The 27,517-nt window shown below is 40.2% G+C and overlaps 1 protein-coding gene across 3 annotated transcripts in view; it reads left to right on the top strand.

Moving 5' to 3' along the window:
- The window catches only part of plekhg7 (pleckstrin homology domain containing, family G (with RhoGef domain) member 7), a 29,157-nt gene extending 2,128 nt beyond the window's left edge, over positions 1 to 27,029 (top strand). The window contains exons 1-17 of one of the 3 annotated variants that reach the window (XM_047350684.1): positions 5,996 to 6,293; positions 7,202 to 7,983; positions 8,633 to 8,655; positions 13,132 to 13,250; positions 16,461 to 16,501; positions 16,836 to 16,940; positions 17,352 to 17,501; positions 17,741 to 17,836; positions 20,297 to 20,395; positions 21,106 to 21,219; positions 21,550 to 21,724; positions 23,581 to 23,696; positions 23,898 to 23,985; positions 24,080 to 24,159; positions 24,586 to 24,739; positions 24,893 to 24,990; positions 26,773 to 27,029. In XM_047350684.1, the coding sequence (XP_047206640.1) occupies positions 7,345 to 7,983; positions 8,633 to 8,655; positions 13,132 to 13,250; positions 16,461 to 16,501; positions 16,836 to 16,940; positions 17,352 to 17,501; positions 17,741 to 17,836; positions 20,297 to 20,395; positions 21,106 to 21,219; positions 21,550 to 21,724; positions 23,581 to 23,696; positions 23,898 to 23,985; positions 24,080 to 24,159; positions 24,586 to 24,739; positions 24,893 to 24,990; positions 26,773 to 26,883 (2,208 nt within the window). In that variant the 5' untranslated portion in view covers positions 5,996 to 6,293; positions 7,202 to 7,344 and the 3' untranslated portion in view covers positions 26,884 to 27,029. Of the gene's footprint in view, positions 1 to 5,995; positions 6,294 to 6,322; positions 6,345 to 7,201; positions 7,984 to 8,632; positions 8,656 to 13,131; positions 13,251 to 16,460; positions 16,502 to 16,835; positions 16,941 to 17,351; positions 17,502 to 17,740; positions 17,837 to 20,296; positions 20,396 to 21,105; positions 21,220 to 21,549; positions 21,725 to 23,580; positions 23,697 to 23,897; positions 23,986 to 24,079; positions 24,160 to 24,585; positions 24,740 to 24,892; positions 24,991 to 26,772 lie in introns of those variants that run through there. The other 2 variants (XM_047350702.1, XM_047350694.1) reach the window with 2 other exon arrangements.
- Positions 27,030 to 27,517: the final 488 nt, after the last annotated feature.

The following is a 27,517-nucleotide window of genomic DNA, read 5'->3' as shown; positions in this document are numbered from 1 at the left end:
ACATTCATATATTTTAGATTCATTGCACACTAACTGAAATATTTCAGGTCTTTTATTGTCTTAATACGGATGATTTTGGCATACAGCTCATGAAAACCCAAAATTCCTATCTCACAAAATTAGCATATCATTAAAAGGGTCTCTAAACGAGCTATGAACCTAATCATCTGAATCAACGAGTTAACTCTAAACACCTGCAAAAGATTCCTGAGGCCTTTAAAACTCCCAGCCTGGTTCATCACTCAAAACCCCAATCATGGGTAAGACTGCCGACCTGACTGCTGTCCAGAAGGCCACTATTGACACCCTCAAGCAACAGGGTAAGACACAGAAAGAGATTTCTGAACGAATAGGCTGTTCCCAGAGTGCTGTATCAAGGCACCTCAGTGGGAAGTCTGTGGGAAGGAAAAAGTGTGGCAGGAAACGATGCACAACGAGAAGAGGTGACCGGACCCTGAGGAAGATTGTGGAGAAGGGCCGATTCCAGACCTTGGGCGACCTGCGGAAGCAGTGGACTGAGTCTGGAGTAGAAACATCCAGAGCCACCGTGCACAGGTGTGTGCAGGAAATGGGCTACAGGTGCCGCATTCCCCAGGTCAAACCACTTTTGAACCAGAAACAGCGGCAGAAGCGCCTGACCTGGGCTACAGAGAAGCAGCACTGGACTGTTGCTCAGTGGTCCAAAGTACTTTTTTCGGATGAAAGCAAATTCTGCATGTCATTCGGAAATCAAGGTGCCAGAGTCTGGAGGAAGACTGGGGAGAAGGAAATGCCAAAATGCCAGAAGTCCAGTGTCAAGTACCCACAGTCAGTGATGGTCTGGGGTGCCGTGTCAGCTGCTGGTGTTGGTCCACTGTGTTTTATCAAGGGCAGGGTCAATGCAGCTAGCTATCAGGAGATTTTGGAGCACTTCATGCTTCCATCTGCTGAAAAGCTTTATGGAGATGAAGATTTCATTTTTCAGCACGACCTGGCACCTGCTCACAGTGCCAAAACCACTGGTAAATGGTTTACTGACCATGGTATCACTGTGCTCAATTGGCCTGCCAACTCTCCTGACCTGAACCCCATAGAGAATCTGTGGGATATTGTGAAGAGAACGTTGAGAGACTCAAGACCCAACACTCTGGATGAGCTAAAGGCCGCTATCGAAGCATCCTGGGCCTCCATAAGACCTCAGCAGTGCCACAGGCTAATTGCCTCCATGCCACGCCGCATTGAAGCAGTCATTTCTGCAAAAGGATTCCCGACCAAGTATTGAGTGCATAACTGTACATGATTATTTGAAGGATGACGTTTTTTGTATTTAAAACACTTTTCTTTTATTAGTCGGATGAAATATGCTAATTTTGTGAGATAGGAATTTTGGGTTTTCATGAGCTGTATGCCACAATCATCCGTATTAAGACAATAAAAGACCTGAAATATTTCAGTTAGTGTGCAATGAATCTAAAATATATGAATGTTAAATTTTCATCATTACATTATAGAAAATAATGAACTTTATCACAATATGCTAATTTTTTGAGAAGGACCTGTATATCCAAAGTTAGCTGACTGGATATGTTAAGACCAGGTCTGCCTCCTGGAAAATTTGCAAGGGGTGCCAGAATAGTGACCCCTGATAATCTTAAAATGGAAAATTCAAATTTAGGAGTTTTATTTAGATGTTTTTGTATTTAGAGGCAAATAGTATGTGCACTATGAAAATAAACATGGACCTAAATAAATAAATAAATCTTTTTTTAGGCCCTTTATAATTTAGCTTTCATGATTTTAAAATACTGTAACTCACCTCATCTTTGACCTAACTATGTGATATCAATTTTATTTGAGGGTGGGGCCAGGTCTGAGTGGCAGACATTCAAAGAAGGGGGATTATGGAGGGAAAAAAGCATATTAATACAAATAAATACATGTTGTAAGATTAGCCTTCTCTCCTAAATTCAAACATTAACAATATTATGCATATAAGACTGTCGGGCCATGGAGCAGCCTGGGAATGTATTGGGGTGGTTACTGCCCAATAAACCCCAAAATGGATAGAATAAAGAATATAGGTATACATTTCCAGAGGTCGCTACCTGAGCACACACCCCTCAGCAACAGTATCTATAGAGTGGAAAGAATGGATAGCATGAAGTGCAAATCTCTGATGATCTCACCTGGTGGTAGAACAACTTGGGGATCCTGAAACAGTCCCAGAAGAGACCACAATTTCATCTCAGCATGGTAATCCAGCTCAAATGAATTAGATATGAGGGCCCTGCAGAGGATAGTGAGGGGAGCTGATATGTTCAATGGACTGTTCTACCTTCTGTCTTTAATCTGCTGCAGGAAAAGAACTTCGAACATTGCCAGAGACTTCTAAGACATCATTTATAAATTTATATAAAGTGTTGCCTTTTGCAAAACTGTACTGATGCATCATTAGAACAAAAACCAGACTACTACATGGACGTCCTTCCCAAGGTGGTAAAATGCTAACCTGCTGTTAGGATGTTGAACTAATGAACATTTCAATATTTAGACAGCAGACCCAGATGAATATTTGTAAAGTTATTATATTTACCTTTAATACATAAGGTATGCTGGGCTTATTTTCTAGTAGAGTTATTAACTTAAAACATTAACCTTATAGAGCTAGTTTATTTTAATAAATGACTCGCTGCTTTAGAATGACAGGTACTGTAATGGAACTGTTGTTTCTAGTGTACCACATGCCTAAATCCAGCAGGGGGCGCTACGGATCAATTTCAAAAAAACATGCAGTTATGATGTGATCCGTAGATCCGTGTCGCCCTATAGCGATCACACTTGATGCATCAACAGGTTATTCAGCTTCTCTGTGTTAAATACAAACACAGCTCACACTGTTATTTTACATAGTTCCCAATGACTGGAAATGTTGACGTGCCTTTGAGCCACTGTAACACATTTGTTTGTATATAACATAGTAAAAAAAAATAAATGAGAAAAGAATCTGAGGGTTTTCTCCAGTGAAACTAGAAAAAGCAACAGCATTGTCATATTTTCGGAGTCGCTTGTGGGAAACTGACAAAATGCCCTGTCAGAGTTGTTTTTTTTACAACACATTTAAGAGATCAAAGCTAATTTAATGTTGGCATACAGCTCAGATTATATCTTCCTGCGAGCGCCATTTTACAGCTCCTCGTGTTCAAAATAAGGTTACAGTACAAAGTACATGGCATGACCACCACTCTTCTACTTTATTGGTGTTTAACTGCTGCATTTTTAAATCATGTTGGGTATAGATTATTACATTCATTTAACACGTGAGTAATTAAGCTCTTTATTGAGTAAAAACTGGAGCAAACTGTACCACAACACCTTTTAAATTCAGTTTAAATACATCTATTTGTTTCTTTGTAGTTTTATAATCTAAAACACATATGAAAGGTAGAATCAGAATTATTTATGTAATTGTGACGCAACATAGCTCGTCACTTGTGGGGACTTGTCCGAATAGATGGATGGACAAGATAGAGAGGATCTTAATGTGAACGCACCCCTGTTAAGATTCCAGGGATATAAAAAAAAATTATGCCTTGGTAAATAATTTCAAAAATCTGTAATAAAAAATGTGACAAATGAAGTGGTTATACAACTCAACTGAAAAACAAGCAAATCTTATAGAAGGAAAAATTTTAAAAATCCAAATAAGCCACAGCTAACCTGGTTGCAGCAATGTGCAATCTCTGCTGTACCTTTTGGTTCAGTTTCTGCATTCTGAGTCAATCAGCATCCCACATCTTGGTTAGGTAATATTGCCCAAGTTGGAAAACCTCTTCACATCTATCAGATCATGAAGACTTAAGGTGACCCTGCAGTTTTTCTGTCAGATTAGTTCTGGACTCCAAAACTTTAATATTCTCCCCGCAAAACCATTCTTTTGTTGATTTTTGCAGATGCCTGAACTCGCTGCAGTGCTGGAAAAAAATTGTCTTCATCTTCAGATTTCTAGCAGCCGCCTGAAGATTTTGGATCAGAACTGACTGTAATTTAAAACTGATAAAATGTTAATTCATCTTCAGAAAAGGTCTTGCTCCATTTAAGGAGAGGTAATCCTAGCATGATAATGCCACTACATCCACATTTCAGTGTTGGTACAATGTCCTCTTAGTGATGTACTGGGTTATTTTTTGGGCCAAACATACACTACCGATCAAAAGTCTTAGACACACTTTCTCAATAAATGGTTTTCTTTATGTTTATGACTATTTCCGTTGTACATTAATTCTCACTGAAGGCATCATAACTGTGAATGAACACATATGGAATTATGTAGAAAATGAATAGTTGTAAGAGAACTTTAAACACGTTTTATATTTTAGATACCTTAAAGTAGCCGTCTTTGACGTGATGACTGAAATATTAACCTTTGGCCATCTCTCTATGAACCTCCGGGAAGTTCTTCCAAGACTCTTTGGAAAACCATTTCAGGTGACCTCCTCATGAAGCTCATTGAGAGAATGTCAAGAGGGCAAAGTAGCCATCAAAGGAAAGGGGGGATCATTTCGAAGAATCTAAAATATAAAAATGTTTAAAGTTATTTCACACTTTTTGTTTACTAAATAATTCCATGTGTGTTCATTCTCAGTTTTGTTGACTTTGGTGAGAATCTACAAAGTAAAAAGTGATGAAAATTCAGACGCCCATTAATTGACAAAGTGTATCTGAAACGTTTGACCGCTAATGTATCTTTCTGAATTGTGGTCTAAAAGTTTCACTTTGGCTCCATCCGACCGTAACATTCTCCCATTATGTAGGCTTTCTGTTTCTGTCCATCAACCTTCCTCCTTAATCCAGATATGCAGAGAAACAGCTGTGTGTTGTCACCTAGAACACAGCTAGTGCTGACCAGTAATTCCTGCAGCTTCTACAGCAATACTCAGACTTCTGGCAGCCTCCCTGACCAATTTTCATCTTGTCTTTTTCGTCAAATATGGAACAACATCCAGTAATGTCAGTACTGTTTCACAGTTTTCTCTTCTTCTGACCTTTGTCGAATGAGAACTTATCTGCACAGTATGGCTTTAGCTAAAGGATGGAAATGAGCACGTCAAGAAAATCCTAACAGCAGAATTTATTAATCGGGTTCTCCACAATTTATGGTAAGTTTGACTGAATGCAGGAACTGAATCAGAAGGCCCTTCAACAGTGTAATAGTTTGATGGTGTGCACATTTGTACAACCAGACTATTGCAGGTTTTTATTACAAACAAATTAGTTTGTATTTCAATTGACAGGTACTGGATACCACATTAAATAAAGGAAATTGTTTCAAAATTCTTTTTCTTGGTCTCATTTTTTCCGTTACATAAACTTGGCATTTTTACACAGATGTGTGACCTTTTAATGATGGGTGGTTCTAGGCAGGAGCCAACAGGGACCAGTGTCCCTTTAGAACTGGTTCTAGCACCTGTACTGAAGACATAATACTAAATCAATTTCTTATGATGATATGCGCTGGCAGAGAAACCATAACTGATTGGTCCCTTGGACCAATTCAATTTTTTATTCATACAGTTTTACTTTAACAATGAATTAAAAATTAAAGTGTTGCACTTTTAGCTTATGCCGTATTATGACAGGATCACAATTTTCATCTGCTGGATTAGGTGTCTGCAACCTGCAGCTCCAGGACCGCAAGTGGCTCACTTACTATATAAAATTTGTTTTTTAATATATTTAATATATGTTTTTTGTTTGTTTCATTCCTTTGTCTGTGCCAAACATTGGCCCCACCGGTAAATTTGGTCTAGAACCGCCACAAAAAGGTCTGTTTCGTTGCCCCGATATAGCTGTAATCTGTCTGAAATTTAAATTATATCTGTATAGTGTGTTATTATTCAGAAAGCAGAGGCATGTGGTGTTTAATTTTCCTCTCACATGACACCAGTGTGGCAGTAGGTGACTGCTACATGTAATTCAGGTCAGTCTCATTGTTCCAGGCAGCTTGGTGACGTTGCTTTGTGTCGGACGGAGGAGGGAGGGACGCCGGGTTTAGAGTATTGATGTTCCCAGGCAAGCAGCGCGCCTCAGTCACACCTTTCCCACCTTTGCACAGAGGAATTAAAAGCTCTGTTCCCTCCTCCCCTTCGTCCCTCCCGGGAAATAACCAGCTACGAGACTTTCTCCAGACCTTTACCCGGTCAACCTGCCGCTTTATTTGCCGCTCTCTACGGCCACGCGTCACCGCCGCCACCCGGAGTCGAGGCGCAGCTGCGACGGTGGATGTTGATTAATTTTTCACCGTCTTTCCGAAACAGGTGCGGGGTTCGCTTTCACAGAAATAATATAAGTAATATTTAAAAGAACAGGTGTGTGTAGTTCAGTATCTGTAAAGTTGTGCCTTGTTTCTCCTCTCTACACGCTGTCTTTTGTTTCCTAATGAATACTGTCGATTTAAAAGTTAGACTCATGGATGAAAGGCAGCTGACCTGCAACAATAACATTTTAGCTTTAAAAAATATATATCTGCGTGAGAACAACAGACAGTATGGTAGTAATATTTGAATAGCTGGAATAAGGTGCGTCCTTATTTTAAGTACTGAATGCACACAATACTATTATTGTAACAACTGTGCTGCTCTAGCATCATTGTACTCTATATCTGCTTTTCTCTATGGACATACCTTCTTTTAAGTTTGAGTTATGAAGATATTGTAATGTTTAGTGGCTATTTAGTGCCATTTCTCCATAAACTTAAATTTTAAGATTTTAATTTTAAGAAATGTATTCATACCCCTGGCAGGTTTTAGACTTAATTTAATCTTTTAATTTTGCAAGCATGTTTCTTTTGATTGGAAGTAATATTCACTATCGAACTGGTCCAGGTACAGTCCTGAATTGAATCTGATGGAGAATCTGTGGTGAGAGTTAAAGATTAGGGTGATGGCAAGGAGGCCTTCCAACCTCAGAGTGTTGGAGCTCATCACAAAAAAAAAAAAATTGTCAGAATTATCAGTGGTCAGAAATTATAAGAAGGGTTTGATTGTTTTAATGATTACTGAGCAGTTGTTATATGAATTTTCAACATGTCATTTCTTTTAATGTTAAAAAAACAGAATAATTATTTTACATTGTTTTATTATCTTTTCAGTGATGCCTAATTTTTGATCATCAACAAACGTCTTGGTTGTATGAAATAATTTTAAATCTTCTGTTATTGCTCCAGAAATCTGAGAAGTAGATGGTGTGAAAGTGGCGTGTAACAGGATTATCTTCTGACGTCACCTTGAAGGAACCCATAGCCATCAGGCTGTAAGATTACACGTTCTCTGATGTCTTCTGCACTGTAATAATGCCTTTGAGGTTACAATGTCTACGCTGAAGCACGTTATTCTGCAGGACAAAGACCAGGACAATGAGAAGGAACTGGACTGGAGTTACATCAATGAATGGGCTCAGAATGAGAATGAAGTTGTCACAACAGGATCGGTGGACGCGGAAACCCAAACGGACTCAGGGCCTTTCGAGCACAAGGAGTGTCAGACCAGCAGCCCCGTCATAATGCACTTAGATCTCACCCGGATGAACTCCAAACTGAGACACCTGTCGCTGGTGGAGACTGAGGCCCTGGTGGCACCTTTGTTCCAGTTTGACCGCCAGGCTCCTGGACGCATCTCGACATCTCCCACCTTGAGGAGGATGAGGAGCTCCCGACGTCTTGTGATTGATACTCGAGAATTAGGCAAGATGGGGAGCACTCAGGAGGAGGCATCCTCATCAAGCTCCATGTCCCCTGCACAGAGTGTCAAATCTCCTTTAGCAACAAACGCCCCCTCTGATGGAGAGAACTGTCAAGAATCTTGGTTGGTTTCACCCTTTGGCCGACAGGAAACCAGATCATGTAGATCAAAGACTCTTGAAAATGGTATTTCTTCCACAAAACAGGATAGCCACAGTTCTCAGCCAACTCTAATGAAAGCGTCTGAGTTTTCTGACGTAGATTTGCAGGTAAGTGTTTTGTTGGTTTTGATTTAAATTTAATGGAAACATACATAATAATTTTTCTTACACTAATCCTACACCTCAGTCTAACATCTCAGACCCTTTCCCCCCTGTGGATTTCCTTGCACGACCTTTAATAAATTAAATAGGTAGACATTCCTCACTTGCAGAAGCCCTCTCTGCCTCATTCTGTCTTGCCTCCTGCAGCGGTCATTTACAATGCAAGCTTTTGACAGCAAATGAATCAGCAGTTACATGCACTGACAGCTCTGACCAAACCCACTGCCAGTAGAGCCCTGGGAAGTGCTTTCCTCGGGCCCCCATTCACTGCAGTCAGCAGTCACCCAATAATGGAGGGGTCAGTGAGCGATTGGCAAAAGATAATGGGCAAATCTATTCATCAGCTTGTGGTTTCCATGAAGGCGCATTCTCAATACGGTGTCTACATTCTCCCACAATATAAAAGGCTTTTGAATTCCTGCAACTACTTAAAGCACTGATTCAGACTTCAGTGTCTTTGAAAGTGATCTAGTGGTGTTGTTAGCAGTAGGATGTTAGTTTTTACGGTGAGACTGTCTCCATGCATCATGGAAATTGCACATTTACTGCTTTTGAAAGCTTACAGTTGTAATAAAGTTTCTCTCTTTTCCCACAGGAGAGGGAACAATGTCATCGAAGGTAGGTGCCCTTTACCTTTTACATTGTGAATATTCTAGCTTGAATATTGTCTGCCTCAAATGTGTGAGAACGTATTTGCTTATCAGCAATGTAGTAAAATTTCCTGACGCCGGCACCGAGCGCACATTTGTTTTCTTATTTGTCCCTATCAGCCGTCGCTTGTTTCCACGACGTAGCGGCGCTGCTTTGTAGCAAATAATTGATCAGCAAAAAAGAAAACGGAGCTCCATCACATCAAAGTGCTTTTGACCTGACCCTGGATGCTGATTGGACCTTTAGCTACAGGAGCCTCTTTGTGCATTCATTGTCCTTCACGTCTTTGTTAATGCTTCATAAGCACGGTGGGTTAAGTTTTGAGAGTCCCATGGTTATATTCGAGCTAGACAAACCCTCATTAAAGCTGTTTTCCCTCACCGCCACCTAAGCCCCTCCTAATGGGCGACAAGGCTCTTCCCCACACTGGATAATTAGGTAGTTTTTGTCCCATTAATTACACCCTGGCACAGTGCCGGGGACAGTGTCCAGGCACTGCAAGCCATTGGGTGGGGTAGTTTTGTTTTGGAACATCATTATTTTCTCTCGTTAAAATCTGAGACAAAACAAGCAAGTGCTCTCTGTTGGCAGAGAGGCTGGTACAAAGAGGAAGCTTTCTGCATGATCACAAGGCAACAGGACCTCATTGTGAGGATGGTACGGAACGAACCGTTAGGAGGCACTGACCTGGTTTAGAGGAGCAATCGTGCCTTTCTTAGTGCCCCATTGGCCCATGCATCGCTTAGGTGCTGATGCCAGCTACCATCTGTTATTATGTTCATGCACTGTGCTGGAGTTAGGGATGGGTGGGGCGTTTATCAGTTTACCAGAAGGAGCTGTGAGAGGAAGGACCAGTTGGGGCTTCCACATTTTAACAAAACCATGCTGAAGTAATAACTTACTAGGCTACTTCTGTTTTCAGTTGAACTGCACACCAATTTATCCTCCAAAGCGTACGTGTTGGCTCTGTAGCCATGCAGATTACAGCTGCTCTCAAATACTGTCACGTGCTACTTGTGCAACTATACAAGTACAGCTGGCGAAGTGCACTCACTGTACTGAAAGCTGGTGTTGTGCACTGTAAGAGGAAAGAGGAAAAACTTTGCTTTTGTATACAATAACTGACATTAAAAAAGCTGAACTAAAACTGTTTTTAGTACTTCTGTTTCTGCTGCAGCCTATTGTATGGTAATGGTGTTAGTCTGTAAATATGATTAATCAGATTCTGTTTTATATACCAAGTTTATGCACAAAAACAAGGAATTTGACTTTGGTTCAATGTTGCTCTCAATGATGTCTTTTTAAATATAGACATATAACAAGGAAAATAAAAAAATAGGAAGACATAGTTGAATTAGTGCAAATATGTATGGTATCAAGCTGGGCACTCTGACTGTTAAGTGTTCATCAGAGAAACAGCCTGCAGAAAGAAGTTGTCTCTGTGGCAGCTGATTTCTGCAATTAGTGCTCTGGAGTTCTGTCCTGAAGATAAAAGACAAAACCATTTGTGTCCAGGATGTGTGGGGTCTGCAGAGATGTTAGCTGCCCTTTTCCTGAGTCCTGGATGGAGGAAAGGTCACCCATGATGATCCTCTTTGCAGACCTAAATGTTTGTTGTAGTCTGGACCTGTCCTGTTGTGTGGATGAGGCAAACCACACAGTGATGGACTGAATAATGGTACTGTAGAAGATGACCTGCAGCTCCTGTGGAAGGTTGTACTACTTGAGTTGCCTCAGGAAGTACAGTTTCTGCTGGGCCTTCTTCTGAACATTGTCTATGGGTGAGGACCAGCTCTTTCTTGAAAAAGGCTAATTCCTAGGAAGCGGAAGTGATCCACAGTAGATGTGATCATTGTCTGCACATGACAGTGATGTTGCAGATGTTGAGGGTAAGCAGTGTGAGGGGTGTTCTTTGGAAGTCCACCATCATCTCCACTATCTTAAATGGGTTCAACTCCAGATGGTTCTGACCATCAGACTAAAAGATGGGGGCCAGTGGGTCAGTGCAGGCTATCAGTCAAGAGAAGGAGACACTGTCAGGTCCTGGAGCTTTCCTGGTCTTCTGATACTGAGTCTATTTGCATCTTCCTCTGAGATTTTAAATGCAGGCAGGGAGTTTGAGGAGAGGAGGGTGGTTGGTGATGGGAAGCTTTTGTGTCAGAGTAAGATGTGGACGAGTTAGTGGGAGGTGTGAATGACCGCTTTTAAACCTACAGTAGAAGTTGTTAGGGCTGTCTGCAAGGCAAGGATTCTGCTCAGGGTGGAGTGCTGGGTTCCTGCAGTTAAGAGATGAATTTTTAGACCATGTCCCATGTAGGTGAAGACAGTAACCGCACAGAAACGTTTGACCGTAAAGATGAAATCACAGAAAGCCAGAGGAGCCGTAATAGGCGTTGTAATACTTATGCCATGCCTGTGATTGATGCAGTAACGCTGCCACAGCGGTAAAGAGTTTCACATAGCGCAAGTGTATGAAAGAGCTGTAGGAAGAAGAGGAGCATGGCTGCAACAGTATCCTTTTCTGCTGGCCCTTCTGGATATTCCCCACCAAGGAACTAAGAACCTGTAGCAAACATAGTTTTTCATCAGCAGTTCATGATCAAAGTTGCCATAGAGGAGCAAAAGATGTTGGTGAAAAATCCAGAATAAATTAATTTTTCATGAGATTTTCATGGTATGATAACCTACAGTTTTAAAGTATTTACACAATTTAAACTAAAGTATATAACGTGATGTAACAACTTTTATTTCTGCTGTTGCTAAAATAGTGTAACAAATGGGTTATTATAATTGCATTAATGGCAACGTACATCGGTGGTGTCAGTCTTGCGTCAGAAATTACAGCCCTAATATTTTCAAACAGTCGACACCCGCTCCCTCAGGACGGCCAAGCGATCCTTTTTGATCCTGTTTTATGCAGAAGTGCAACGATTCTGATGAAACTATCCAAGATGTCCAGCAATCTTTTCTTTGAAGGCACAATACAGCAAGATGCGCTCAATTTATGTTAAACGTTCCAATGAATGCGCTTGAATTAATGACACACATGGTGTTGGTCACAATGTGCAATCCCCCTAAATTTTCCCCGTGTTTTGTTTTTTTGTTGTTGTTTTTTTTATCTAAAGCTAAGGAAAAATATTAAATAAATGCCTCCTAAATGTATTAGTTGTTATTAGCTTGTTAATCTAGCAGCTTTGCTTTGTCATGCTGTTTGCTTAGGTAGCTAGCCTTCAATTAGCTGCTCTACAGTCCTGATGCTCTCAGCATATGTATGATTATGTACACCTATGAGTGATGGGTGGTGCTCTTTAGTTTTCACATTAAGATTGTGTTGTTTGGCTTGGAAATATAGTTACATTTGTCTTAGGTTTGTTGAAAAAATATGTAGTATCTTTTTTTTGTAGCAAGCTGACCAGCAGTGGGCAGCAACAGATGAGGCAGAGGTACTGTTACGTTACTCTGTGCTCCATACAGCTGGAGAAAACTCTAGGACTTTCTCTGGCATCTCATTAGAAGGAATTGAAAGTGTAGAAACAGAATGAAAGTTTTACTACTATTAAAACAGTAACTCATTTAATTGTATACTTTGGTGTATATCTGTAACTGGCCCATTTCTAAGTGACATTTAGCCTTATTGTGAGGAAAAACCAGCCTATCTAGTTATTAACAGACAGCAGCCATATTTAATAGCTGTTTGTCTATTGTTAGCATGGGCACAATATGAGTGTGACTGTGCATTGTCACTGATCAAGCTTTTCAAGGTGTATACTTTAATCTTTTATGACAAATCAAACACTCCACAGCCTTGAACTCTATATTTACTTTGTTGGCATACTTAGTGTCGCAATCAATCACATAATCATACTTGTCAGCTGCTAATTTTAGCTCGTAAGGGTTCATTTTCATCCAGGACAGTAATCCCAAATGTTCAGCAACAAAGGATAAGTCATAACATTTGAGAACAGCGACTGTGAGCTTTGCCCCCAGGCTAAAAGGCATGCCTGTGATTTTTCCAACCGAAGCCATTCTTCAGTTACCGACTATGAAAAGAAGACTGAGAGGATTAGAACTGGCACACATTGACAGCTTGTCTCCTACGCAATCAGGGTGATCCATTAATCGGCAGCTGTCCATGCATGAGCCAGACACATAACACTTATCCTTCATAATATCTGCTAATCACATTAATTGCTGGTTTGCTGCAGAAAGCAGATGGAATTTCAGTGGCATTTCTGGTACACAAAATTACAAAAGGAATTTTGGGTATTTTCCCTCAGCTTGAACAGTCTGACCCTGATTACATTTCCCATAGATGGGCTGTTCTGGTTACAGGGGATTTTCAGAAATAAAATGAGCGGTTTGCCGTGAAGAGCTGTGATCATTCATTTTAAGATGTTGCATAAAACTGTTCAATATCTAAAAATGTTAATGTTTCTGCTTCAGGCTTCACGAGAGGAGGCGGAGCTCAGTGGTGGTCAGTTTACCTGGACTCGATGTCTCACCAGGAGACCTGTTTGTGTCCAACGGAGCGGCAGACATGATCAATGATTCAAACCTTGCTGGTAAAATTCCACATTCTCTCATTTATGTGCCAGTGTTACATGTTTTTCTGATCACATTATGATCCTAGGTCATGATACCCAGAAAATCTGCCCTCTGATTAAATGTGTCTTGTTATGAGTCAGTTCATGATGCCTAAACGTTTGACCATAACCCACCCACACAGTTTACTGCTGTTGTGAGCCAGGCAACATAAGAGTTTGGGTTTGGCTGGGTTTTACATTCCTTGATGGGAAACGAGGTTATTAAGAGGTCCTTAAAGGCAGACTTTGCTATATACCTTTGTTATATGATGAACTTTAAAGAAGTTTACTTCGGAAAACAGACCCTAGGGCCACTATGAAACAATGCCAGATGATATACACTGCTAAAAAAAATAAAGGGAACACTCAAATAACACATGCTAGATCTGAATGAATGAAATATTGTCATTGGATACATTATTCTGTACAAAGTTGAATGTGTTGACAACAAAATCCCACAAAAATCATCAATGGAAATCAAATTTATTAACCAATGGAGGCCTGGATTTGGAGTCACACACAAAATTAAAGTGGAAAAACACTCTACAGGCTGATCCAACTTTGATGTAACGTCCTTAAAACAAGTCAAAATGAGGCTCAGTATTGTGTGTGGCCTCCATGTTCCTGTATGACCTCCCTACAACACCTGGGCATGCTCCTGATGAGACGGCGGATGGTCTGCGATCTCCTCCCAGACCTGGACTAAAGCATCCGCCAACTCCTGGACAGTCAGTGGATGGAGCGAGACATGATGTCCCAAATGTGCTCAATTGGATTCAGGTCTGGTGACCGGGCGGGCCAGTCCATAGCTTCAATGTCTTCATCTTGCAAGAACTGCTGACACACTCCAGCCACATGAGGTCTAGCATTGTCCTGCATTAGGAGGAACCCAGGGCCAACCGCACCAGCATATGGTCTCACAAGGGGTCTGAGGATCTCATCTCTGGTGAGCACATGGAGGGCCATGTGGCACTCCAAAAAAATGCCACCCCACACCATTAATGACCCACTGCCAAACCGGTCATGCTGAAGGATGTTGCAGGCAGCAGATCGCTCTCCACGGTGTCTCCAAACTCTGTCACGTCTGTCACATGTGCTCAGTGTGAACCTGCTTTCATCTGTGAAGACCACAAGGCACCAGTGGCGAATTTGCCAATCCTGGTGTTCTCTGACAAATCCCAAGCGTCCTGCACGGTGTTGGGCTGTGAGCACAAGCCCCATTTGTGGACGTCAGGCCTTCATACCATCGTCATGGAGTCGGTTTCTAACCGTTTGTGCAGAAACATGCACATTTGTGGCCTGCTGGAGGTCATTTTGCAGGGTTCTGGCAGTGTTCCTCCTGTTCCTCCTTGCACAAAGGCAGAGGTAGTGGTCCTGCTGCTGGATTGTTGCCCTCCTACGGCCTCCTCCACGTCTCCTGGTGTACTGGCCTGTCTCCTGGTAGCGCCTCCAGACTCTGGACACTACGCTGACAGACACAGCAAACCTTCTTGCCACAGCTCGCATTGATGTGCCATCCTGGATGAGCTGCATTACCTGAGCCACTTGTGTGGGTTGTAGAGTCCGTCTCATGCTACCACGAGTGTGAAAGCACCACCAACATTCAAAAGTGACCCAAACATCAACCAGAAAGTATAGGTACTGAGAAGAGGTCTGTCATGCCCACTTGCAGAACCACTCCTTTATTGAGTGTGTCTTGCTAATCGCCAAAGATTTCCCCCTGTTGTCTATTCCATTTGCACAACAACATGTGAAATTGATTGTCAATCAGTGTTGCTTCCTAAGTGGACAGTTTGATTTTACAGAAGTTTGATTTACTTGGAGTTATATTGTGTTGTTAAGTCTTCCCTTTATTTTTTTTGAGCAGTGTATAAACAGGTACATCTGAAAAACCTTAAATATTGTAAAAAGTTCAATAGTTCATGTTACTAATTTCAGAAAGTGACATTTGTGACATTAGTTTTTTATATTTTTGATGATTATGGCTTACAGATGATGAAAATTCACAGTCTACATTCCAATAGCATTATTAACCGAACTTTAATTAACAGTGGGCTAAGTAGCTAACTTAGCTTAAACTTTTAAACGTACTATTCTTAAATAATTTTTGAAATGGCATGAGAAGCAAAATGACTTGTTTTTATTTTTGGTACCAACTTCAAATCTGCTCCAGATCAACTTGCCCTTTCCCAGTTTTTTTTCTCCAAATGTTTTGCACCCATTTAAATAACCGTTCGATATTAGTTTGTTTAAATTCAAATATTTTGGTAAACCATGGAGACTAATATTTATAAAAAGTGCTTAAATCACATATAGTTAAATTTGTGTATATATAGTTTTATTATGTTATATAATTCTCACTTATGGTGGTTCTGATTACCATTTGGACCAGTCACCTTGGCTTGATAGGTAACACTCACCCTGTGCCTCTTTGGCCTGGGCCACAGACGACCTACGTCTACGGCTGTCCTGAGGCAATATCCTGTTTATGTCTGCCTGTTCTTTGCTACTCCTGGGTGCTGTGTGTTGCAGGCCTTTTACCCTTCTCATCACTTTACCTATTTTACTGCTGGATCCAATATTGATTTAATAAAGTTAATCACATTTTGTGTTGAAATATCCTTTTTGTAGAGCAAAACTGGCACATGTGGCCAACCAACTTCTCTAAATGGTATGCCTAAAATACCAAGACCAGACACGTGAATAAATAATAATAATTACTTAACATTTGCACAACCCAAGTAGAAGTCATTTTTAACACACTTGGGAAGATGTGAAAGCAACTTTAATGTAGACTATGATTAGTTTATAGAGGGTTTGGGCAGGGTCTTAAAATCATAAAACTCTTGCTTAACTTAGTTAATAAGTAAGCAAAATAACTTAAGTAGGTTAAGTTATATTTTATAAGTCAACTGACCCAATTGGGGATCAGAACCAAAAAAAATATAAATACAGTTTAATACAAAGATTTCAGACAATAACATGATTTTATTTAGGGGTTATATTGTGTAGGTATGAAATGGAGCCGTTAATTAGCGAAGGAGTGCATCAACGGAGCCACATTTTTTATTTTGCTTAAACTTTGGTCCTCAAATCAAAGCAAATTTTGTCAGAAAATCTTTTATGTCTGCGTCCAGGCTCATACCACACAACACAATCACGCTTTGTTTCTGTGTTCGATTTCTACAGATACAAAGAAATCAAAGTGGCCCTTTTTGAGGCGCAGTACGGTAGGTGTGCCGTTTGTCTTGAGGTCTCTCTCTGTGGTGGTGTGACTGATGTCTGTGGTTTTGTTTTGTACTTTGTTACAGAACTGGTCAGTTGGTTTGGACATTGTTCTCTGACCCACTTCTCAAAGCAGATTAGTGTGTTTCCTCTTATCCCCTGTGGGTCACAGTTTTTGTTTAAATGCAGAACTCGAGCCAGACTTTTTAATTCACTTCTGATGGCCGACAGTGTTATTATTGCTCATATTAACCACAGCTAAACAGAAAATAAGCAAACAATCTCTTGTTTTCCAATAAAATCTGCCTCTTATCTCTGAGTTTTGTTTTCCCTTTTCAGACTAAAGGGAAGTTACAGGCAGGCACATCTCTTTCAGATATTGAAAAATACCTTTCGATGATGCAGATTCAAGACTGGAGAAACGCTGTGTTTCAGAAATATAAGGTGAGCAGTGAACACAATCAGTAGCAAAGCTTTTTTCATTTGTATGTAAATCGTCATGTTGGTTTAGTTTGTGTACTAATCTCAGGAAAGGTTTGAAGTAAAAACACATTCTGATTTCCAGTTTAAATATCACTCAGTGTTTGCTTAATGACTAAGAAATGACAAGACAGCAGTTAGCAGGACTATGCTCCCGATTTCAAATGACGCAGGTTGTGCAAGAACCAGAATTTCTAGGCGGCAACCAGTCGGATGTTACCTGCACACTGTATATTAACAAACACTGACCTGCACCTGATTCACCATGGTGGTGGGAAACGTACAGTCAAAGAATATGCAGCTTTATTTTATGCAAACAGACACTTTGGAAGATGCCACTTTCACTGTCATAATTGTTTCGTTTTTTCTGTCCAGGACTTTTCTCTTGCTCAGTTCCTCCAGGATCAGCCCTCGCCCATGGGCGTGACCTCTGACCCTCAGGGTCGAAAGAGACAAGAGGCCATCTGGGAACTCTTCACCAGTGAATGTGTTTACTTCCTGGATCGGCTCATGGTTCTCAAAGAGGTGACTCTACCCATTCAAAGCTTCACAATGCTCCACGTAAACACACAGGACCACAAACAAATCGACCAAACCCAAATGAAACTCAACTCCTGCTGCTTTGTGTTTGTCATCATCTCCCTGAATTCTTCTCACGTAAAAGATTCTTTGGATTCTCCTTCCCAAAGAGGAGTGGATTTGAAATTTAATGCCAGATTTCGACAATTAGCTCTTTCTGTATATGACTGTTTTGTTCCTTTCAGGTGTTTTCAGCCACACTCACGAACCTGCAGCAGAATAACTGCCTCTCGGAAGTTGATTCATGGACCCTGTTTGCAAACCTGAATGAGCTTTGCCTGGTGAGACACGAGACAAACGAGCTGTATGAGGCTGGTTGGTTCATATTCACTATGTAAAATATTTTGCTCTATAACAATTGTACCAAAAATGTGGATTTTTTTTAATTTTTATCTCTAAAACATTTTCTAAAATTTGCTCCACTTACAATATATTTTCATAGCATCTATCGCATTCTGTTGTTATAGCCCAATTTCTACCTAATGAGGCCTTTTTTAAACTTAAAGTTTGTCAAATATAAGAAGGCAAGGCAAGTTTATATAGCACATTTCAGCAGCAAGACAATTCAAAGAAAATAAAAACTTTCACATATTTAAAATAAATGAGTTGTGCAGTTGTTCTGATAGATGAGTCTGGACTAGGCATGGACCGGTATGTGAATCTCACTCGATAATAACCTTAAAACTTTAAAATGTGTACCATGATCTAGCTTCCCTTATTCAAAACAATAAAGAAGCAATTATTCCTACTGCTGCTTAAATAAGAATACATTTGGGTTATAATTACATTACATTTTATCAATGTCATCTCTAACTTTTATTAATTATTTTGATTTAATTAAAGACAATTTAGCTAAAATATGAAATAAATATATAATAGTTTTAAAATGGTTTTAAAAGCTGTAAAGGTTTCCCTCATGCCTGTCCTTCAGGTTAAAGTCCATTTAATAAGATACCAGTGAACAAGCTGGACTGACCAGTTTTCTCTGGCATTTAAAAGCATTGTGTTGTGCAGAGCTCCCCCTCCCCCTAATTTTCTTGCTTGAAGAAGAAGCTGTTTGGACATATTTACGGTCAAGAAAAAACAGAAACAGTCCTGATGTGCAAACAAAATGATCGCCACCCATCACTTTTATTAAGGCATCGTTGTTTAAAAGCTGTAGCTGGGATGTTACAAGCAGCATGTCTGTTGAGCAGCTGACTGCAGGGTGGCTACCTGAGCAGATTGCCCGACTAGTTAACCAGCTTGTACCAGTTTGTTATACTTGTGGTACTAAATAACGAACCGATCTGGAGGAGGGTACAGTGAAATATTCTGTACCGTAAGTACTTGAAACATACCACTGAATTCTGCAGGTGTTTATTACTGCTTCAGTTTCTGTATAAAAAAAAAATTTAATAAATAAATGTTGTCAATGAAATTATTGTAACTCAATGTTATGAGTTTGGCAGCATAATTTGTTGTTTTACTGTTTTAAATGAACATTGTTAGATAATGTTTCATGTGTATGTTTAAAATATTTGGATTTTTACGTCGATATCGAGAACGCGTGGTACTTTTAACCAAGACCATGGGTATCCTGTGGCGCCCAATGCCTCATCCACAGCATGACGGGCTTTATTTGTCAACTAGACATATTTCCTAACAGCCAGAATTGTCTTTCTGTTAAGCGAGGTGAAAACTTTGTGACCTTCTTTCAACCAGCTGTCCAGTATTGTACAGCAACAGGTGAGGGAGGGTCAACTCTGCATCATTCTATGATCAATTGAGCCGTGGAGATTTTCAGTCACTCTGACATCTCATTAAAGGGACTTCAAACGGTAACTTTTTAAACTTCTCTTCCAAAATCTAATTAAATAATGAAAATGATGAAGTAAAACAGTTTCTGTCCTTTTAGTATTGGAGGGGTAAAAGAACATAATAAAAATTGATAAAATCAGTAATTTATTGATACCATTTCTGTTGTCGGCAATTTTATTGTTGAATTCATTCACTTGTAATTCTTGTGCACTCAACTCATGGTTGGGGTCACAAGTTCAAGACTGTTCAGGTTTACCAAAAATACAACACAAATCTTCAGTGTCTCCCTCTTAACCCAGCAAATACAGGACCACATCCACAGTGTAACATGAATCAGTATTTAAGAAGGGGGGTTGAGGGGATAATAAGAACATCATAAAATATGACTTAAGGTCCAGAGTTTTCTTGGTTCAGCCCATTATAGAGAAATAAAGTAGCATAAAAGCAGATAAAAAATACAACAAGATGAAAAACGTTCATCTAAATTAGTTGGCAACACCAAATCTAGCCAGAATCTGTTCAGTGAACTGATAGATGTAATAATATCTATTCTTTTGCTTTTTTTAGACTAGCATAATTATTCAGAAACCCAAAATGCAGATCCTCTTGTTTGGATTTTTTGTTATTTTAGATAATAAGTAAATAAAGAGCTTTTACTTCTTGTTGAGTTAGCATAAAATAACCCTGATACATGTTTTTATTGTAGAAAATATGCTAATGTGTTGTGATAGTTAATCTGTTTAGTCCTGTGCTTGAATTCCTTTAAATGAGGAAATGGTTTAAAACAAAAAACAAAGTGGATTATTGTTATTTAAAAATGTGTGAAGAATTACCAGTTTGAGCTCTAAGTTGCAGTGTCATGTTCAACTGGAAGCTATGAGAGCTCTTGGCCTTGCGGTGACACCTAACTAGCAGTTTTTGTTTTTTTTTGGCTGTTGCAGGTCAGCTTTAGTTTCCTGAACAACCTCTTGCATGTCATCAAGAACATGTTGAGTATTTCTCAAGGGGCCGGACCAACCCTGCTGGAGCTGCTGAGCAAGGCAAGTGTGACTCACATGTGAACCGGTACACTCTCACAACAGTTTTACACACAGACTGTTTCTGAGACAGACAACTGATGGCTTTGCATGGTCTGCTGCATTTCGGTGCAGTTCCGTTTATTTTGCATTTTAGCCTAAAATTCAGGTTTGCATTATATGCAGTGCTAATATCCACATCTTTTGTCTCACAGTTTTATTTTTTTTGCAAAATGTTGCAAGGAAGATATGGACTACAGGTGCATCTGTATATCATCAAAAATTAAATATATTTCAGTAAATCAAATTGAACAGTGAAACTTTCTGTTAACTTTGATGATTATGGCTCATGGCTAATGGAAAGAACAAAATTCCTGATTCTTACAAAAGTAGAATATTGAATAAAACCATGGGAGGTTTTAATACAGAAATGTATTACCAACACAGTAACTGCGAAGAATGCTGACTTCATAATGATTCTACAGGAAGGCTAAGACAGAAAAGTCCTTGCTAAAGAATCTGGCTGTTCAGAGTGCTGTATCCAGTCATTCATAGAAAGTTGAGTGGTAGAAAATCTGCACTGGCAGGGGACTGGCTGTTAGATAATGCATCACAAAAAGAAGCATATATTCTGTTTATCTGCTTGTAAGATGGAATCCTTACCCTCTGTTTTTAATAATTTATCTGCAGCCTAATCACTGATCAGTTTGTATAACTTGTCCATCTGCTGACAGGTTTTTCAGGAGAGCATATGTCACTGTCTGGAGAAGTACTGCCTCAACTACTCCACAGCGCTGCTTTATCTACACAACCTGATGCCCAGGGAGGACTTTGGATCATATGTTAAGGTACAGGAGACAGCTGAGGTCAGGCAGCAGCTGATTCGTTTCTGTTAGTCAGCAAATGCCAGAACACAGTGTACCTTTGACTGCAGGCAGTGTGTGCCAAATATGAGTGAGGACACCCAGCACTGCTTCTTTTTAAACAATTAGTTTAGTGTCCCAGAGTCCTGCCAATGAGGAATGTCAGACATGTGCTTCTTAGTGTTATTTCCTGCCTTAAATTCTATATCTGTGCACTCTTGTTTCCAACATCGGTTCAGATACTATGAGATGCTTCTCTTCACTCTGCCATCTTCCTGTCATGAATCCTTTCGTTGTCTCCTGCCTTCTCCCCAGTGGTGTGAGAGGAACGAACAGTGCCGGAGGCTGCAGCTGCGCGACCTGTTGGTGGCACCTCTGCAGCGGCTGACCCGATACCCGCTTTTGTTGAGGAATATCGCAAAGAGATGCCAGATGTGTGAGGAAAGCAGAGAGCTGCAGGTTATAGCTGAGAAAGTAGAAACGTCTATATGTGAGCAGCATGCACACCTTCTCACTGAATGCTTTCTTCTTTGATATGTATCAACACACTTCTGAAGGTTTGGTCTTATCACAGGGTGAATAATAGGGATTTGCATGGTTAGTAGTAGGATTTGTATAACAGATCTTACAGATATTGCTTGAAGGCGATCAGATATTTACCCTTTTTCCGAACTTCAGCCGCCAGACGTCCCAGTGTTGTCATTCACTCAAGTATTTCATCAGCATGTTTGTGCAGGTGTTAATCATATTAGGACCCAAATTGCATGTAAATCAGTATGGTTATGTCTCAGCACAAATGGGCCAGTTTGCTTCTTAAGGAGCAGGTGGCTCAGTTGTGTTGGACAGCAGCCAGCAGACCTGCTGTGGCAGTTTGATCTGTAACCAGGACAGGCTGTGGAAAACATCCAGCACTTTGCACTTTGGTGTCATTTTGTTCTTTTAGACTTAAAAACCCAAATGGACTGAATTTTCTGTTATTTTTACCAACTTTTTCCTGTGATTTGTGCTTCTGCAACACACCTTTTTAATGGCTGTGATTATAAAAAGATCAGCTGATGGGAGTCTTGCAGTCATGGGTGAAATGTGCTGGCCAATGTTCTCTTTGGGTGTGGAAAATATTTACCATAACTAGGAGAGCTGCAATTTCTCATGAAATCCAGTCACACCCATGTTTGGCATTACTTTGCAGCTCGTGAATGTAATAGTGCTGTCAAACTGTGAGATACAAAAGGGTTAATATCGTACCATTTCTGTTTGAATCAGTGAAGGTAACAGTGATGTCACACTAGAAGTATATAAAAAAATCTATTTTCTGCAAATAACTAAAATCCTGTATTTTATCCTAAATACTAAAGACATTTATATGAAATATTGAAATTGAAAATTTATATTTTTAACAATTTAGCATCACCCTGTCTTTTACCAACACCTTGTAAGCAATTAGGAGTTTAGATCAATTATTGTAGCTCTGATAGTTTTATCTTCATTGATTTCTGCTGGTTGACAGTCCAAAGTCTCCCTGTGTGAGTTAATTTGTTGATATTGAGTGACTGAACTGAACTTTTATAACATAAATCCACGGTGGCTAAGTCTTTGCAAAATTAGGTTCAATGTTGCAGAAATAAGAGCCTCCCTAAACTGGTTTGAATATTAGCATATTTTGGCAATAAATGTAAATCAGCAGGAATGGTACCCTCAATAATGTGCAACTTTCCTGTCTCCTGCAGGCTTTTTGATGTGCATTAGTGATCATAGCATATCAAGCAGTTTATTATCACCTGCAGGCTCATCAACATGTCAGTGTGTCTGTACAGGTGTTTAGAGAGCAACACAGGACTAACTGCCACACATACATGCACATCTAAGGGCAATGCAGACTGTAAGGCACTTTGGACCGTGGGAATGTGCCAGAGGACCAGAGTCAGGATTTAGACCTATGACCTCATTTCTGTGAAACAACAGTGCTAACAACCGCAGTGCAGCTGCTTGGTACTAATGTTTAGATAAATAATTAGCATCCTCTCTCAGTGTAAATGCTGGATTTTCAGTTGAAACAATTGCAATTCAATTTCACAGACCACAGCATTGTAGTTTTAATATTCATTAAGTATTTAACTAAGCTTATTGTTTTAGTTTTTTTGTTCTTAGTTCGCTGTATTCATTTTGGATGGTGCTGCAGCACACTGCATCGGTATCATTTTTAATTAGGTTCATGGTTCAAATTGTTCATTTCACAACACTACAGTATTGTTAATAGAACATCCATAAAGGCTCTACCTTGTTTGACTGAAAAATGCAATCTTGGTCCATGTTAGACATTCAGTTGTGTCTCTTCTGTGTTTACAGGTGATTTGGAGGGGAAGGTTAAGTGGCTAGATAACTACCAGAAGGTGAAACAGTTGAGAGACGCGCTTATGTGGCTGCCGGTTTGGGAAAGAGACAAACGTGCCTTCATCCCAGAGGTCCGTCAGATTTGTTTATATTTTAACGTCTGTGTGTTTGTTGTCTACAAAGTCACAGATATACACTTGATCATCACCAACATCATTCATGTGCAAAATGTGATAATTGATATCTGATTCCACCTTCAAAGTTGGTGATCTTTAGTTTGCATGATCCTATCAGGAGCTTAGAGCTGATGTGAGCGGCTGCTTCTGTTTCAGAGTCTGAAACATCTCCTGAAGGCCGTCACTCTAGACAATCTCATCTCTCACCGAAGTCTGCTGCACGAAGGAAAGCTGGTGCTCACAGGTGTCTACAGTTGGCCAAAATCCAACGCGTTTCTTGTGCTCCGTATTTTAATTTGAACAGAATCTCAGAATGTTTCTCTTTGGTTCATCACCAGAGAACACAAAGCTCATAGATGTCTATCTGTTCCTGTTTGATGAATTCCTGCTGATCACAAAAATAAAGAGAACAAAGAAGGTATGTACCCGTTTTGTCATTTTCTGATCTGGACCAATGGTAGATGTTCTGCCATTTTGGCCAGTTTGGGGCAGCTGTGGCTAAGGCTGAAGGAGTTCTTCCTGTAACCGGGGGGTTGCCAGTTCAAACCCCCCCTCTGTTTGTCGTTGTGTCCTTGGGCAAGACACTTTACCTGCCTTGCCCTGGTGGTGCCAATTGTATGGCAGCCTTACTTCTGTCCGTCTGCCCCAGGGCAGCTGTGGCTACATTGTAGCTCACCACTGTCGGTGTGTGAATGGGGGGATGACTGACTTTAGTGTAAAGCACTTTGGGGTCTCTGGGGACTTGATAAGGCCCTTTACAAATGCAGGCCATTTACCATTTTACCATTCTGTGAAAGGCTCTTGTACCCAAGCTTTCTAACTTTTTTGCTCTGACTGTATACAGAGGTCCATCGGTTCTGAGCAGAACCATCTGAGGTTGCAGCAGAACCTGGAGCTGGATCAGCTGCTGAAGGAGGGCTGCACCTTCATGATTCTCGATCAGCCAATCTCTCTGGATCGTCTGCAGCTCAAGAACATTGATCAGCTAAATGCCTCCAGTAACTACACTTCATCCAGCATTTTTGTATATGTTTTAGCAGAGAGGATGGGAAATCAGAACATCATGCTGGGTCACAGCTCTGTGTTTACATGCAGTGATGTGTGCTCTTATTTTTGGTATCTGATGACAGAACTTTCTGCTTCGTTCACAGCATCGGGGCTGCCACATTCTTTCATCATAATGCACCACAACCGGTACCAACAGTGTATCGGTGCGTTCATCCTGCAAGCTCCATCAGAATCAGCTAAGGTAGATCCACTCAACCATGAATTTATGACAGGTTTCAGAGGTCATGCACTTCAGTGAGAGGTGGAAGGAAAATATCTCCAATATTCTTTTTTGCAGTAGTATGTAAACAAAATGCAGAAAAAGTGAGAATACAACCACAAACCATAGACCAACACAAATTAGGGAAGTAGAAGGAAAAAGTTACATGGTTTTTCACCCTCCTGAGTCAACACTGTAGTTGTACAGATGAGTTTTAAAATAACAGCAGTGTGTTTAAAACCGTGAGTAAAGCTCAAAATCCCTAGAAAAGTTTTTATTTCTATGCATTGGGAACACTGCACATTATATTCTAAATCAAACCATGAAGAAAACTGTATCAGTCTTTTAATCACATAATGGAAAATGAAGAAAAATGAATATTGGGCTGTTCAATAAAATAACTGATTTTGTTGATCTGGAACCAAGATGCTGCTTGCCTGCTGGTGTGTTTGGGGTCGTTGTCTTGTTGAAACACCCATTTCAAATGCATCATGACCTCTTCAAGTTTTTTGATAAATGCAAACTGATTGTTGATTCCCTGTATAAAATAATTAGGCCCGACACCACAGTAAGAAAAATATCTCCATATCATGATGCTTGAACCACCATTCTTCACTGTCTTCAGAGTGGACTGTGGCTTCAGTTCAGTGACAGTCTGTGCACCCAGGACCCAAAAAGAACAATCTTACTTTCATCAATCCACAAAATGTTTCTCCATTTTTCTTCAGGCCAGTTGATGTGTTCTTTGGCAAATTGTATCCTCTTCAGCACGTCTTGTTTTTAACACTGGGACTTAGCGGGGGCTTCTTGCAGTTAGATTAGCTTTACACAGACATCTTCTAATTCTCACAGTTGTCTTCAGTGCTTCTTTGACCACCCTGCAGCTGATCATTGGCTGAATCTTTGCCATTCTTGCTCTGATCCATTTAAATGGTAATCTTTCGTATCCTTCCACATTTTTCTCGTTTTGCTTTCTATTTTGTAGCTCAAGATTTTTTCAGCTGACCAGCCTGTCATTTTCTGCACTTTATACATTTTTTCCTCTCCGATCAACGTCCTAATCAAAGTACGCTGTTCTTCTGAACGATGCCTGGAACGACCAGGGGCGGTTGAGTCTCACCTTTTGCACATTTTCTATGTTGGCTGACATGATTGGCTTTCTTTCACTCCACATCTTAATGCTTCTCAAGCTCAATGAAAGAAGCTTCTAGGTTTTTCAACACAAAACCGCTCACATGCTTCTCTTGTAAATACAAAACACATTGATTGGTCCTCTGCCTGGTACCGGTCTAGGGCCCAGTGGTTGGGGACACTTGTTTTACCAGCTTTGCACAGAGCTCGAGCTCAGTCAGAGCTGAACTATGTGTGAAACGGGTCCTCCTTGTTAACAACCGGGCCACTGTGCAGCCCATTTTGCATGTAGATTGAAAATTTATATTCTGGTCTCATCTGACCGACGCTAACAGGACTTCTAATGGCTTTATTCTTGCAACGTATTCATAAAGGCTAGATTTATGGAGATTCAAAAAAAAAAAAGTACAATTACGCAGTTCCTTGTGTTAGTCGGTCATGTAAAATCCCAATAAAATCACATTTATGGTTGTAAAATCTGAAAATGTTTAGGTGATATGAATACTTGTAAGGTAGTTGACTTTTTCTGTCTTAAAACATGCATCATCTAATGCTTGCCTCATTTTATTTTTACCTTTGTACACAGCTGCTGTCATTTCTGCTCCTGACCTCTTCCTTGTTCAACTTTTTCAGAGGGAATGGATGGCAAAGATGGAGGGCGCTGTGACGGCCCTGCTGAAGCTGGACTCTCAGCAGCCTCGAGTCAAGAGCACCTCATCGTGGCTTGAGTCCTCCCAGATCTGACCCCATCCAGCAGCACTTGAAGCCACTGGAAATGTCTCTGATGTCAATGTGCACCGACGGCTCCAACATTAGGATTCTTTTGTAAACTGTGTTTTGCCTTTTAAAGGCACCTGATGCGTTAGTGTACAATAAATATCTAATTGTCATATTCGTTTCAGATTTTGTTTTCTTTCACGCATTTCTGCCACATGGTTTTCAGATTGCATTCCCAAGATGCTCTTTTTACAAGTTTTCTGTTGGCAAATTTGAGAAAAGCTTTATTAAAATTCAAACACAAAATGTATCAAAGTCTAATATAGAAGCTTCAAAATACATCAAATAGACTTTGGTGAAAAAAGGAAAATTTGAGAGACTGCAGACATTTCCGAATCATTTAAACGAACTAAGACTTGCAAACAACAAAGCAAACATTTAGAATATTAAAATGATTGCAATGTTTTAAAACAATATTCAGGGATTTCACACAAAACTGTTTCACCCACCTGACAAGAGCCCAATGGTAAATCTGGAGGAGCTGCAGTGATCCACAGCTCAGGTGGGAGAATCTGTCAATAGAACATCTAGTAATTGAAGGCTGCAAACGTCTGTCCTATTAAAGTGTGGCAAGAAAGATGTGGAAGGTGCTCTGACCAAC

This window comes from Girardinichthys multiradiatus, chromosome 2 (genome assembly GCF_021462225.1).
Source record: "Girardinichthys multiradiatus isolate DD_20200921_A chromosome 2, DD_fGirMul_XY1, whole genome shotgun sequence".
NCBI lineage: Eukaryota > Metazoa > Chordata > Actinopteri > Cyprinodontiformes > Goodeidae > Girardinichthys > Girardinichthys multiradiatus.
This window is presented reverse-complemented; position numbering and strand designations above follow the sequence as displayed.